Source organism: Acanthopagrus latus, chromosome 6 (assembly GCF_904848185.1).
Source record: "Acanthopagrus latus isolate v.2019 chromosome 6, fAcaLat1.1, whole genome shotgun sequence".
NCBI classification, from domain to species: Eukaryota; Metazoa; Chordata; class Actinopteri; order Spariformes; family Sparidae; genus Acanthopagrus; species Acanthopagrus latus.
In genome coordinates this window covers 1,688,043-1,703,042 of record NC_051044.1, presented here as the reverse complement: position 1 = coordinate 1,703,042, position 15,000 = coordinate 1,688,043, and the positions used below count along the sequence as shown (strand labels likewise).

The following is a 15,000-nucleotide window of genomic DNA, read 5'->3' as shown; positions in this document are numbered from 1 at the left end:
ACACACACACACACACACACACTCCTGCAGGTTAAAGGCTAACAGAGTGTGTCTCCCTGCAGGATGAGGGCTGGTCTCTCTGGATTCCTGCTCAGGTCAGACACTGGGTCAGCTGTGACGCACACACTCTCCCCCAGTGTGTGTGTGTGTGTGTGTGTGTGTGTGTGTGTGTGTGTGTGTGTTTCCACTGCCCCTGAAGCTCCTGTCTGAGTATCCGCCTTATAAAACCTTAATAGTCTCTCTAATGTTGATCCTGCAGCGACCAGCGCAGCGAGAGCACCGCTTCTTACTTCATTAAGTCGAGCTCACGGCTGCAGTTTACAGCCATGAAAACCACCGCTGCTGCTACTGTGTGTCATAACACACACACACACACACACACACACACACCATCATCATCATCATCATCAGTCAGAAATGAATCTGTGTATCTGAACTTCTGGAGGACGGACCATGTGGACTGTTGCCATCTCGGCCTTCAACTGGCAGCTCAAGACGCCTCGTGTGTCTGTGGTCAGTGTGTGAAACTTGATACACGACACATCTGGAATTTTCCACTTGATATAACAGTTCTGCCATGAAAACCGGCTCAGTATGTTCAGTATTTTACTGGCTGTGGTGGTTCTGGATGCAGCTTTTTTTTTACAGGATTATTGGACATAAAAAACTCTTCTGAATATATTTGGTCAGTTTAAAGCAGCTCAGAGTACAAACGATCACTGGGGTAAATCTTGGCATTGTACGTTTGAAACTTTATATTTCTTCATGTTTTAACTTGTCATTGTTGAGGCAGAAATCACACTTGGTTCATGTTTTGGCTTCAAATATCTGGATGGAAATGTCCCGACGGTGACGACACCGACCCGTCTGTCCCGTCCAAAATCTGAACGTATCCGTGGCCTGCAGAAACATAATTATTTGGCTAAAACACAAACCAACATATCACCTTTCTGCAGCCTCGTTACCCAAAATGTGTCCTAATCATCCGTCAGAGTCGTGTTCCTCCGTCTGAAACTGAAACCTACAGCGTCCTCTGGTTTTAATCAAAATGAAACGTCAGAGTTTTCTTCTTCCATCATTGTATCACTAACATCCACACAGTGTTTCTGAATGTGTTGGACCGCTGTAATCCTGTCACGTCCTGAGCGATCGCTCCCCTCTCACTCGGACTCAGAACCTGGACTGTACGACAACAACAACACAGCAGCCGCTTCAGTGAGTCCATTCATTCACCCGCTCATTCATTCAGCCGACTGCTCACTCGACAAACATCTCAGTAACCGGCGGACAATGAAACCAGCCTCCCTGAACTAATTGCTGCTGGATAGGAAACAGTTGTTGGCTGTACCGCTGCTGCCGGTTGCCAAGTGGGAAGCGAGCAGTCGAGAAAAAAACAGAAGTGTGTTGAAGAGGCCGAGAGCGGCGGGTGATTAACGTGTGTGTGTGCCGGGATCAGCTCGCATGATGAAGGTCGAACACAAGCGTCATTTCATGTTTTTAATGAGAATTATCATGAAGGGAAATATGTCCAACATTTATCAACTCTGGCTGCACTGCACGCTCGTCTGTGCTGTTTTCTTTCTGCAAGAAGTTTTTGTGCCAGTCAGAATAAAAGACCTGATCTCCAGGATAAATGTTACCCAAGTAAGTTTCTGCAGAACCACAGAGAAGAGATACTGAACGTCTCCACAGAGTCAGACTGCGGTCGGCCATCCATCCATCCATCCATCCATCCATCCATCCATCCATCCATCCATCCATCCATCCATCCATCCATCCCCTTCACTTCCTGGTGTGAAAGGTGGTTGATAATCATTTAATGTGAATGTGAGATGTCACGTTTGACGACACATCTTACCTGCTCACATCACGTCCTGCACACTGAACTATCTGAGGCTCAGATCCTGCAGAGAGCTCTCTCAGGTTCTTACTGTTTTGTGGGCTAACAGGGGAAAAAAAATCTTAACAGAAACACGACGTCATTTGGCCGCAGGTGGTTTAAAATAGCCTCAATTAGATTTAAAATAATTGGATGTTTACGAGCGTCACTGGGCTCGTGAACGCAGCTTCACCTCCCATGTTGTTAATCTCCAAATGTCCCGTTTTATTTCGTTCCCGAGTGTTTTACTGCAGAACAAAGAAACATCTGCTGAGACGTCAGAGCGCCATGTTCTCTAACATGGAGAGACGCAGTGATGTAGCTGCATGTCGCAGGTCACTTCTACAGTTACATCGCTCACTTTGAACGCCGTGTCAGCGAGACATTACTTCATTGATCTTTATGTGTTGTAAACTTCTCTCCGGCTCCGACATTAATACGTCCGCTGAGACGATGACTTTACCGCTGAAAACCTTTAACTGGACGCAGACTTTCCTCCAGTCAGACATCACGACGGCGCGGAAATAATCCAACATGTAACCTTCATCAGGAACTTAATCAAGTTCTGTCAGAGCTTTTGTTGCAGTGATACAAGTTAACTGATGGGCACCGAACCAAGATGTAAAAGTAAGAACGACACGATGTTTTCATGAGAAGAAAACACACGTTGGACGGTTCAGTTCTCAGTTCTCTCTCTCTCTCTCTCTGCTGTGAAAAACAACGAAAGATTAAAACTCAAACAGCCTGAAAATCTCCAAAATTCAACGACCAAACCGGATCTTAACAACAACGCTCAGTCTGAATCTTCATGTTTATCCAACAGACTCAGAGGAAAGCTGTGACGAATGACACTCAGGAGTCATGTTGCTGCTTCAGTGGGGCACAAAACGTCTAAATCAGGCAGAAAGCTTTTGTGTGAATTGTTGAAGTTACTGGCAATAAAAAGTACATTAACCGTAAACAGAAAAATCTAAACTGCATCCGTCATTTCTCTGTTTCAACCGCAAAGAATCCAAACGAGCTCTCAGACTGAGAACTGGAGCTCAGCACAGTCAACACTTGGTTTGTTCTTTTCTAAAAACGGCGCCACTGAAATGATTCTGATACTTAAACGTCTAGCGGAGAAATATTCGCCTCGGTGTAGTTTCGAGGGAGGGACTTGTCACGGATACTGATGCATTCACAGAAACCTGCAGTGCTGAATATGTGTGACGCTCTCCAGCCATCAACCGACTCTCCCAGCGAACACGACCGGACCAGGACAGAACAACACAGAACCACAGAGAGAACCTCAAACATGCCAGCTTTAGTTCAGAAGGCCCGTCTTCATTTGTGGTACTCAGGCATTTCCTACCTGAGTGTGAGAGCTGCAGCCGGGGCCCGGTCTGACTCCAGGTTCTGGTGTCTGGAGCGGCGCTGGAGTCTGCAGGCTGCAGCAGCAGCAGCAGAGAGACGAGACACAGAATCAGAGTCCGAAGAGACGTCAGTCCTCCGGCTGCCTGCAGCGAAGACGCCATCGCCTCGCTGATCCTCGCTGATGGATGGAAGAAGGTGGAAGCAGCCGGTCACATGAGTCTGGAGGAGGTGGAGAGAGATCAAATATAATGTTTAACGTGTTTATAACAAGTGATTTAAGGTTTCTTTTGAGTCATGAGACTTTAAGAACATTACTGTCATGAGACTGAGTTATGAAGCCATGATCACGTGTCCTCAATAAAACATGATGTTGATACCACGTTAAGTTTGGTTGTGCAATCAGACACACGAATAAAAACACACTGACGCTCGTGTTCGACCAAAACAAGCTGATGAATTCAAATTCAGACTGGGACCAATAAGTTCTGAGATTTACGGCCACACGGCCAGAACCTCGGGTTTAACTGAATCACTGCACATTAGCAAAACAAACAAACTGGAGAAAAAAAGTTCTGCTTTTTCATTCGTTCCCATTTTCAACATGCAGCCACCTGAATAAATCTCCAGCGGACACGAACTGTACGACTGGCTGCTCGTGTTAATGTGGGAATGCAGAGCGCCGGGAGAACGGACCAATTCATCATGTGGTGCCGTTTACTATTGCAGCGGCCGGCCAACTCTGAGAGTTTAGTTTGAGAAATGCAAGAAGAAAGCGGCTGCTGACAGAAGAAACACAGAGAGCTCGTTGGCTCGAGTGTTGAACCCTTGTGAAAGAAGACGCAGTAGAACCGCAGACGGATTAAGAGACACCGGGCCCCTGGACACCGACATGTTAGGGCCCCCCGACCCGTCCTGCATGGGACCAAGACTTCCAGACTGAAAGAGATCTGTGTCGTCAGTTTGCATCTCACTGTAGCTGATTTGCATCTTTATATTGTTTGATTTAATTTCCAACTTCGTGTCTTCAGCGGTTCTGTTCGGCGGTCCAGTTCAGGAGGACGACGGTACACTCGGCGGTGCTGGAAGCTCTCTGAAGTCCAACCGTGACATTATTCCAGGTGTGGTGGCAGAAACACACGGCGGCCCGCTGAGCTCGCCAGTGTTTTTCCAGGAGACACCGACCGTGTTCTCAAACTCTGATCCATCACATCCTGTCACGGCGGCCGGCTGGCCAACGTCTCGTCAGCAGGTTTTAAAGAGCTCAACAGGTTAAAACGACGCTGCTGCTGAGAGAAGAAGGACAGCCGCAGTTTAACTCGGCTGCTGCGCCACGTTTTAATTTCACCTCGGCGTGACTCGACAGCATGACTCAGACACGGAGGGTGCCAACATGTGGAAATCTCAATTCATGACGCCTCAGAGAAGATTTCTATTTATACTGGTTTCCTGTGTTAAGCTCAGTGTAAACAGCACGATACGCAGGACTCTTCTCTGCCGCTCACATTTTGTCTAAACTCAACAATACACCGACTTCACAAACCTTTTAAAGGTTTTGTTTTCATTGTGCTGCACGATGACTTCAATTAGATGTGAGTTTCTAAGTCTTAATGCCAGTAATCCACTTCACAACAACTGCGAATGACTCACAAGTTAATAACAGCCTTTAATATCCTGAACCTTTCATCCATTAAACAGTCGCCTCGGGACACAAAGCTTCACGTTTAATCCTGGTCTGGACGGATCGTCCTCGTGGTGAAACAGCAAAACACACCTGAGTCTGAGTAAATATGTAACACAATGACTATCATTACTATAACATCAGGTGCAGTACAGATGTGGACAGATGTTCTGCAGCGTGTCTTTGACAACAACACGTGTTTCTTATCACCGTCGTTCATCTGCGTTCAACACTTGACTCGAGGAAACGACCTCCTCAGACCCACATGTCAACAAGACGGAGACAGACGAGGAACAAACTGTCTCTTCCTCCCTGCTCATCCCACATACAGTACAGTGTGTGTGTGTGTGTGTGTGTGTGTGTGTGTGTGTGTGTGTGTGTGTGTGTGTGTAAGTAAACTTGGGTGTTGACAAGAGTTTTTAAATAAATCTCTGAAGGAAACTCAGTGTTTGTTTCCTCTGTCTGTCTGTTTGAATAACACACACACACACACACACACACACACACACACACACACACACACACACACACACACACACAGCTGAACACACATTACACACACATACTGACCAGAGATACACAAACACACCAACACGTACACACTCATGATGAAGACACGCCAACTTTTGTGGAACAAAAATAGACATTTGGTTTTTGTGTGTTTATGATGTTTTGTTGGTTCAGATTCAGGTCGGCTGCAGGTCACAGAGGAATAATAATAATAATAATAATAATAATAATAATAATAATAATAATAATAATAATAATAATAATAATAATCTTTATTTACACCACATATCATACAACATGGAGGCCGGCAGATCTGTGGTCGAGGGCACTGACTTAAGAATCATCGCACACGCGATCGTGCCGCCGGCTGCCGGATGAAAATTTTTACCGGAGAAATAAAACCTGAATCTACCAACACCAAACACAGACGAGAAATACAGGAAGTCTGCAGGTCTGCTTCTACTTTCACCATCAGTCTCACAGGAGGAAGTGACATCATCACCAACGTGTCACCTTCGTTTCACCTTTCACACACTGAACTGAATCATTTCCTGCTAAACACGAGACAGTTATCTGACTCTGACAGCTGCAGGCGCTGTGACGGCTCGTGTTTGTTCATTGTTTGTCTGGAAGCAGTTAAAACTGAACTTTCCCACAAAAACATGATAACAACACCGAAACGTCACGAGCGAACGAACAGTCAGAATCAAAGAATCAACTCATCGTCAAGTCAGAAGGATTAAACCAGCCGATCGCCTCCAGGTTTCACATTTATAACACATGTTGTAGGTGTCGTGATGATATTGTGGCGGTAAACGGTTCCCATGGTTATCAGCTGGACTCGTCTTTATTTTCTCTTCCTGTCGCACCGCGGGGGGGCGAGTCAAACAATGAGTCAACAAAACAAAAGCTTTCAGCCGGTTCTGGACCGCCATCGATATGGATCGTGGTTTTTATTTTCCCCCGTGTTGTTTACAGACGCACGTAGACGAAGCGAGAGATGGTTGGATGGAAACATGTTGAGTTCAACACAGATCCAGTATCGCAGCGACCCTCTGACCTACATCCTCCAGCCCTCCTGAAATAGACTGTTTTCACTCTGAAAACGTCGACTCTTTGTGTGGAGCTTCCTCTGTTAGCAGAGGACAAAGTCTGTTTAAATAAAGAGAGAATCAAAAGTCTGAATGGACTCCAGAAATGTGAAAACAGTCCCGAACAGTTCAACCTTCAGGAGAGAAGAAAAACGTTTGTATTTCTGTTTTTCGGCCTCAACAGGATCCACGTTTATCTGCTCTGAAGTCCGAGCAGCTGGTTTAAAGTCAGCAGGTTTCTCTTCTCCGGGAGCAGATGCATGATGGGAGGCAGCGACTGCTCCTGTTACGATACTGCTGGATACACTCTGACCCGCCCTGTAAAAAATCAGAGCCTCTGAATACTTCAAATGTTTCCTCTGACCTCCGTCTCTCCCCGGAGAAAACAAACCGAGTGTTTCTGCTGCCGCTCGGGGGATTAAAGACGTTTTATTGTGTTTACAGGAGGACGAGGTGAAAATGTGGCTGGCCACTCGAGGGGGAAGCTGAAAAATCTCATTTTAAGTGCCCGGCTGATTTATCGGTGGAGGACGTCTGAGCCGAGTCCATTACTCCCGGCAATTCTTCTTCTACCTTTTCTAGTTTCTTTATTTATAACTTCACCTTCTCTCCATCAGCTCCTGCTTTGTTTCTCTCCATCCCTTCTTCTCCTTCTGCGTCGACCTGAGGAGGTGACATCTTAACGACCTCTCTCTGCCAAACCTCTAATCCTCGCCATGATTTAATATCTCCCCTCCCTCCATCGGTCCCTCCCTACTGATCCCTCCTGACATCTTATTACATTAAGTCAAGGTAATATCTCTCTCTGGTTTCTTCATTTACTTTAGTTCTCTCTCTCTCTTTCTTTCATGTATCACTTATATGCTCTCTGTCATAATCCCTAATCTAATCAACCTTATCCCTCCTTTATTAAAAGTTACTCAACCTGACAACACTCCTCTTCTCTCGCGCTTCGTGTTCCTTAAAGTGAAACTCTCGCAAAAACCTAGATGCACCCGAGTCAAACCTTCATGTAAAAGCATAATTACGACAAAAGAGGCACTAAGATTCACTATATTTCCATTTTTGGAAACAACTATCCACACCAGATCTCATGTGACTTTTCCAGTTTTTGATTTCTGTATTGTTTCTTATATGAGGCTCCTTTTCAACTTCAAGGTCAATATTGTTTTTCGCTAACGACAAAACAATGATTTATCCGTTCATTTATATGGAACTAAACTTACGTCTCATTCTGAGATCGACACTTCTCCACTGGCAGGACGGCGATAAGAGCTTCACTTTAAAAAACGCCAGATCTGCTGCTGCTTCTCTCATCAGAGTCTCTGGGCGGGGAGCTACAGAACCGGCCTGGTGGTTGGAGGTGGATCACCATGTCGACCTCCCAGCTCGTCCCCTCTGCATAGCTGAAGAGGTCAGTGTGTTTACCAGGGAAACCACAGCTCACATCTGCAGCATCAGCTCTGCCGCCTGCTGCTTGTTCTACTGACTGATCAGAAATAATCTCCTGTGTGGTCTGATTGGACAGTAAGTCCAACATGTCAGGCATGTCAGGTTTCTTCATCTGAAAGAGGGCGCCTGTTCTCGCCGTCTCCCAACGACACACTTGATGGACGTATTTGGCTCAGAGAAGCAGGAACACGAAGCCGTCGAGTCTTTCATCACATGAAGACGACAGACACGAGCCACTCAGAGGTAAAGTAAAGCAGCTCTCAAAAGAAAAGCAGTGGGATCCACGATGAGACGTGTGTGTTTGCCGTGTTTCCATCTCGTTAGAAAGACGGACAGTGCAGCCGTCCAATCAGCAGCGATCCTTGTTGAAAGACACACCCTGTTAATGTCGCTGTGGTCTCTGCTTGTGGTTCATGTGGATTCTCATTAATAAAACGTGAGTGTGGTTTATTTGCTGTGGAGATTTTTTTGCATCCGTGTCCAGACAGCAGGTGCACAGCTCGGGTGGAGGTTCAGCCCGGAGGCTCCGGGTCTGACCGGCTCCCTGGTACCTGACTGCACGGCCGTAAAACAACTCCAAGACGTATGTGAGCAAACAGAGCATAACAACATTCCTGTTTAACCGAGCGTGTGTTGAAGGTCACACAGGAACAGATCGTCCATCAGTAATAAAGTGCAGCTTATACAACAGGCAGGAAACTTTATGGGCACATATGGAAAGTGTGCAGACGACTTCAAATCATCACAAACATCAAGAGAGGAATGCAGATCGGACCGGCGGTACTTCCCTGAGAGAGGGAAGTTTCTTCTGGCTCCAATAAGTCAAAGAAAGCCCTCAAGAAAAATACAACATTCTTCTTAATCAGTCCAGAAATTAGAAAATCATCTTCCTGAGTCTGTAATGATAATGTGACATGATGATTCTGGTTACTAATTAACTTTTTGCTCTTCATCTCTGTTCCTCACTGAGTTTACTTCATGAAGTCAGAAGACGTTGGACTGAACATGAAAACTAAATAACTACAAAACAACCTTTTCTGCTCACTGAACAGGTGCAAAACACACTGAATAAAATCATCAACATGCAACATTACTCAGGTGTTACATGACAGTATGTTGTCAGATCAAAGGCTGCAGCTTAGATGGTTCTTTTCATTATTGATTAATCTGAAGTCTTTTCCCAGATCAGTTGTTTGGTCGATAAAATGTCAGAAAATTATTGAAAACATCCAGAATAATCTTCCATTGATCGACTGACTTTTCAATCGGATATAATTCACCAGATTATTTCATATTTTGTTGCAGATTCATAAAACAAAACATTCGCAGCAGTAAAAATGTACTGGAAAGTTTCAGACTGGAGGAATACGTGCAAACACGCAGGTGGAAGAAACTTTAAGAGACGGTGAATCTGTGACGTTGCAGGACGGAAACATTTTGTCTCTTTACTCGACTGTTTTTTATTTCCTTGATGGAGGTTTTCTTGCTGCCAGACTTCACTGACCGGTCGCATCGAGGTGCAAACAGTCAAAGTACAAACTATTCTGATGCTTAATACTTTTGCAGTTTACTTTCAGGGGAATATAGTTTAATATTGCTTCATTTCATCTTTTTGTGAACGATTTCAAAGTGGGAATTTACAGTTTCAGTTGTATTAATTGCACGTTTCTTCCCGTAAACGTGAATATTCCACCAGCGAGACGATGCAGAGAGACCGAATCAACACCTGAAGCAGGAGATGACTTCACCTTCACACAGCGATCAGTGAAGTCCGTCTCACGCGTCTCAGGTAAAATCATTTTCCATAAAGATGAAGACATTTGGTTCTGTTAGTTCTGGGAAGTCTGTGGATCTGCTGGTACCAGTTCTATAGAGAAGGTGAAACCTGTGAAAGTCATGAAACATATCAATGACTTATTTTAAAGCTCTTTTGTTTCTCAGAGGAGGAAATGATTGCAGCATTCTTGAATCAGAGTCAAACACGTAAAAAACAGCTCATTTGGACGGAACCGGCAGCAGCAGGGACAGAACTATTCTGCAGACGGTTCAGGTCCGTGCTGAAAACAGTACCAAGGTATTTAGAGCTCGTTACAATCAGTCAGTCACAATCTTGTCAAAATAAATCTGCTAAATCTCTTTTTATTTGAATGGAGTCTGGTGTGAGAGGAAGTCAAAACAAAGATTAGATTTTAATGCTCCAGTGTTTCAGTCCAGAAGCATTTAAAGACTTAATCACACGCAGGAGCGATGAATCGTTCATGCCCCGACTTGATGATGATTTTTGTTGTGGTATCGTCAGCGCTCTCGCCTCAGGCTGCGTATGTTAGACAGGTTCTGGTTTTGGTTCTCATTGTTTCCCGGTGGTTACGGGAGTCGATCCTCCGGCTCGCTTCAGCTTCACGGCTCTGAGATGTGACTTCAGAGTCGAGCTGGAAGACGTCAGACTCTCCAATGGAAAAGCAAAACAACATTCTTGAATCCAGGACAAGAGAGTGAGTGATGGGGAAACTTTCCAAAGTTTTCTGCTGCGCTGATTTGAAAACAGAATCCGACGTGCTGCTGGCGAGCCGACTGGTGAGCCGTTCTCCAGCTGAATGACGACTTCTTCTCGCGGTTTTAACTTCTTTTTCTTTTTTCATTTCAGTCTAAAATAAAGACCAAGCGTCTTTAATCTGAAAGTCTTTATTCTTTAAAAGACACAGACACTGAATGAAGTCCTGTATTCTTTAAGCAGCACTCAGGAAAAGACAGATTTAGACTCATTATGAGCACTTTGGTTAAACACTTTGTTGAGTCAGTGAAGCAGGTTTAACTGGACGGCCTGTGGGACGAACGCACCGCCGTCAGTCATGTTGTGAGCTTGCAAACTCTCTCAGAAGTCAGATGTTAAACCTCTCAGTGGGTCTGAACAGTTTGCTCACACAGATGTGACGCCGTGTCCTGAACGCACCTCAGCACCGACCCGGTATCGACCCTCACCGCTCTGCAGTCCAGCGAGCTGCGACGGCACGGATCAGACAACAGCCATGAGATGAACAAACAGCTCAGATCAAAGACGCTGCGGTGAAGCGAGCGCCACGCCCGACACCAGAACACGAGCTGTTTGATCCAGACGGACGAGTCCAGCCGACACTCAGGACAAACAAACAGCGTTATGGGAACTGAGCTGCGCCGCACAAAGGAATTCTGGGAAGAGGAAGCTTTGTTTCTAACCTCTCCCTCTATCTGTCCACGGCCTCGAGGAAATATTCTCTCTCTGGGGGTTTCTGGGAAGAGGAAAAAAAGCTGATGTCATGCACTTCCAGATGGCAGCGTAAGGAAAGAGAAGAATAGGAAACGGGCCTCCCGGTTCTTACACAACTCCCACATCCTTTAAGTTAGTCACATGTTACCGACACTGTTAAAGAAACACCTGCAGCCTGTTGGTCTCTCAGATCGCTTCACACCGTGTTAGAGGAAAACATGAAGACAATCCTCTCACATGTTCCGAGGAAACGACGTCATGCAGCGTCAGAGATCTGTTGTGTGGAGTTTTATCACAGGCGGCGTCGGTTCTGATCCACATGAAGACGAGACAGAACCCTCACTGTCGCCGTGTTCCACTCTGTCACAGACGTGCAGTTACAGTTTGTGACGCAACATGATGGAAAATAATATCTAATCTAAAAGAACAAGATGCTCAGGAACGTGTGAACGCATCTCCTCCACAGTGAACATCAAGTTTTTATCACATCATTTATTTAGTCCTGATTCTGTAATATCAGCCTGATATTGTTCCAGACTGGAAACATAAACCACGACTGAACTGATTCCTCACAGGACGGACTGTACACATGATCATCTTTTCATCTCACACCAGCATCAGGTCACATTCATCTAACATGTGATTTATAACCAAAACTAACAACATTCCCATCAGACGTCGGTGATGTTAGCATGCAACACACTGACTGAACACAGTGATGATGGTAAACAGTACAGCTGCTAAACGTTAGCATGCTAACATTATCATCATGGGTCTGTTGAAGTGTTTTTCCAAATAAAACTTCCAGCCTGGCTTTAACGTGAGTCTTTAACCCCTGACGTGTTGTCTCGATCCCCACAGTGATGTCGGAGAGTTACAGCTAACAAAGTGGCTCCGCTAACTCAGTAACAAACACTTTTCATTTCTTACAACTCCTTCAGGATGAAAGTCGCCCTGTTGGAGGTCGTGAGCAGTAAAACTGCTGATGGAGAAGTAAACCAGTGCAGCTCATTTTGACTCAGCGAGGCCAAAAGTGCCGCTCGAAATAACGGCACTAGCCTATTGTGTTAGCATGTTAGCATGTTAGCATTCAGAGAAGAGTCATCGAGACTCTGAGTCCACTAAAACACATGAACCTCGTTCAACAGGAACTCAGATTTTAAGGCAAATGTTAAATTCTGCTTATGTTTGCTGTCAAGTCAACATACAGCAGGTTGGATTCCAACGTATTTGGCTTGAAGTCATAACATTAAAACTGTTTTTTCAATCCTTCTTCAATGTGCAGGTCAGGATCTTTATGTTCCTTGTAGCTGCTTTAAGTTTTTCTCCAAAGCTCACAGAAGACCGAAGCTAAACGTTCATCCTGGTAGTCAGAGATCTGTCCGACCATCACAGCTGACAGGCAGAGAAAAGAGAAAAGAGGAATGCTGCTGATATCTCTGTCAGTGTGAACATGACGTGTGAGCATCAAGACAGACTGGAAGAGAAACAGAAAACAATCCTTTAATCTTTAATAATCCAGATCCAACATGTAACAAACCGCTAAACGCTTTACTCCCTCTTTCTCTTTCTTGTTAATCTTAAATGTACCTAATTATCTCCACAGAACACAACAGAACAGAACAGCCGGCCCAGATATCTGAGTCCTTGCTCATTAGCAGGATGTCTCACTGTGTTCTGGTGTGTGTGAAGGACCAGAACCTGATGAGTCCGTCCTTCAGGTGCAGTGAGACCTCGTTCCTCTTTGTTCCCGTCTTTTCTCTTCGTTCTCTCTTTTCATCTGCACACACAGGAACGTTTTCCTGGAAGAGGCTCAGAGAAGTGTGTGTGTGTGTGTGTGTGTGTGTGTGTGTGTGTGTGTGTGTGTGTGTGTGTGTGTGTCAAACCTTTCTACTCATCATTAGTCATATCCAGACTTGAGGCTGGAAACGGGGGATCTCCAGCAACCTGGCACCACGTCAGAAGTGTTGAAAACTGATTCTCATTTAAAAAACATTCATCAGATTAATTATTGAACGACAGGATTATTAATAGGACCTGATGGTTTTATAATTACAGGTTGAAGCTGGGCCACATACTCGTTACTGACGTCATCATGTTCCATCGTGTGATATTTACTCGATGTGTTCAGGTTCTGTTATTAATCGCAGCTGTTCTGTCAGCTTCTTGTTTTCTTCGGGTTTTCTTACTGGCGATTAGAGACGGAGACGGAACATTTCATCACATCCAGACGTGCAGTTAACGTTTGATCAGTGGAACCTGAAGACGAGATGATGTTGATTCCACATCAGGGAGATTTAACAGTTACAGCAGCTCGACGGTCAGAAGCAGAGACTGAGATGAAATTCTTCACCTCCGACCCGCCCAAAGGGAACACTTGACTGGACCTCAACACTCAGTGGAACGACCCTTTAACGGCCGCGATCGTCCACAACCTGAGCAACTGAGCTGGAGTCAGTTCTGACAAACTGCAACAACACAGACGTCCACATGTTGGTCCGAGAAGTCTGAGGGGAGCTTTAAAGTCCGGCGGGCAGCGAAGCTCCGACGAGAAACAACATTTAGTTTACAGGCGACGGCAGTGAGATAAGATCCAGAGCCCTGAGAGGGTTCTGGTTCTGACTGATTTATCAACTGTGTGACAGGAGTCATAATTTGAGTTTAATGAGTGATAACAACAGGTGACCGCTCGTTAAAAACACTGAGATCTCTTTCACTGAGGGAACTGGAGAGAAAATATCATATTACAACTTCTTGGACAAAGCTGAAAGAAAAAGACCCGGCCCGGTCACGCCGAGGCTCGTCGGTACAAAAAACACCCAAACTGGTGGAATTTCAAGCTTTTCTATTTTCTTTTTCCATTTTCATTCCCATCATCACCTTTGAAAGCAGTGAATGGACCATTAACGGGTCATTCAGGAAGTGGAAATGAGGAGTTTTCTACAGAACACACATCCTCAGAAGGTGTCAGCTGGCTGGATCACCGGGCCGCTGAGAGGTTCTGGTTCTAAACACACATCTTCACTTTATCAGCTGTGATTCATCCAGCAGCTGTTCAAATCACATCAAACTGAGTCATCAGCAGCTTTTAATCACTGACCAGCAGCAGCAGCCGGAGAAAAACACTTTCTATATGAACACACACACACACACACACACACACACACACACACACAGCAGGCTTTAGATTGACACACAGTGAGACAGAAAGTAGTCCCCCCTCATTAGGCGTCTTAGCGAGCGGTGAATGGAGCGTCCATTCACTGGATGTGGTGGGAACACTGAGACCAGCCGAGCGAAAGAACAACCGACCGGCCAGGGAGGCAACCACACACACACACACACACACACACACACACACACACACACACACACACACACACACACACACACACACACACACACACACACAAAGAAGAATAACTGAATGTGTGTGAAGCTTAAATCTTAGGACTTGTGTCCGCTCTCTTTCCTCCTCCTCCTCCTCCGTCTCTCTCGCTCTGTTTTGTAAAGAAAAGCTGCTTTAATTCCTCCTGACAGCTGTCAGTCCGACAGCGACTGGCACAAAAACCCCCATCAGGCCGCTGTAAGAGCTCAAATTCACACAAAGACAACGATGGACGGAGAACCAGCAGCAAGACGCTGGTTCAGTTCTGGTTCTTGTTGGACTTACAGACGTCTTCATGTCAGAAATCAGCCAATAAGAAACCTGGTTATCGTCCCTTTCCTGCTCCAGACGGAGGACGGATGTGTCTCATTTCACGTGTTTGAATTCAGACTGTTGAGTGAG

General features: G+C 45.4%; 1 protein-coding gene across 1 annotated transcript in view; it reads right to left on the bottom strand.

Annotated features, from left to right (window-relative positions):
• si:dkey-49n23.1 (semaphorin-3D) overlaps nucleotides 1-15,000 on the bottom strand; it is a 64,760-nt gene that overhangs the window by 36,772 nt on the left and 12,988 nt on the right. Inside the window, exon 2 of the mRNA XM_037101610.1 lies at nucleotides 3,234-3,454. Within this exon, the coding sequence (XP_036957505.1) occupies nucleotides 3,234-3,396 (163 nt within the window). The 5' untranslated portion in view covers nucleotides 3,397-3,454. The remainder of the gene's footprint in view (nucleotides 1-3,233; nucleotides 3,455-15,000) is intronic.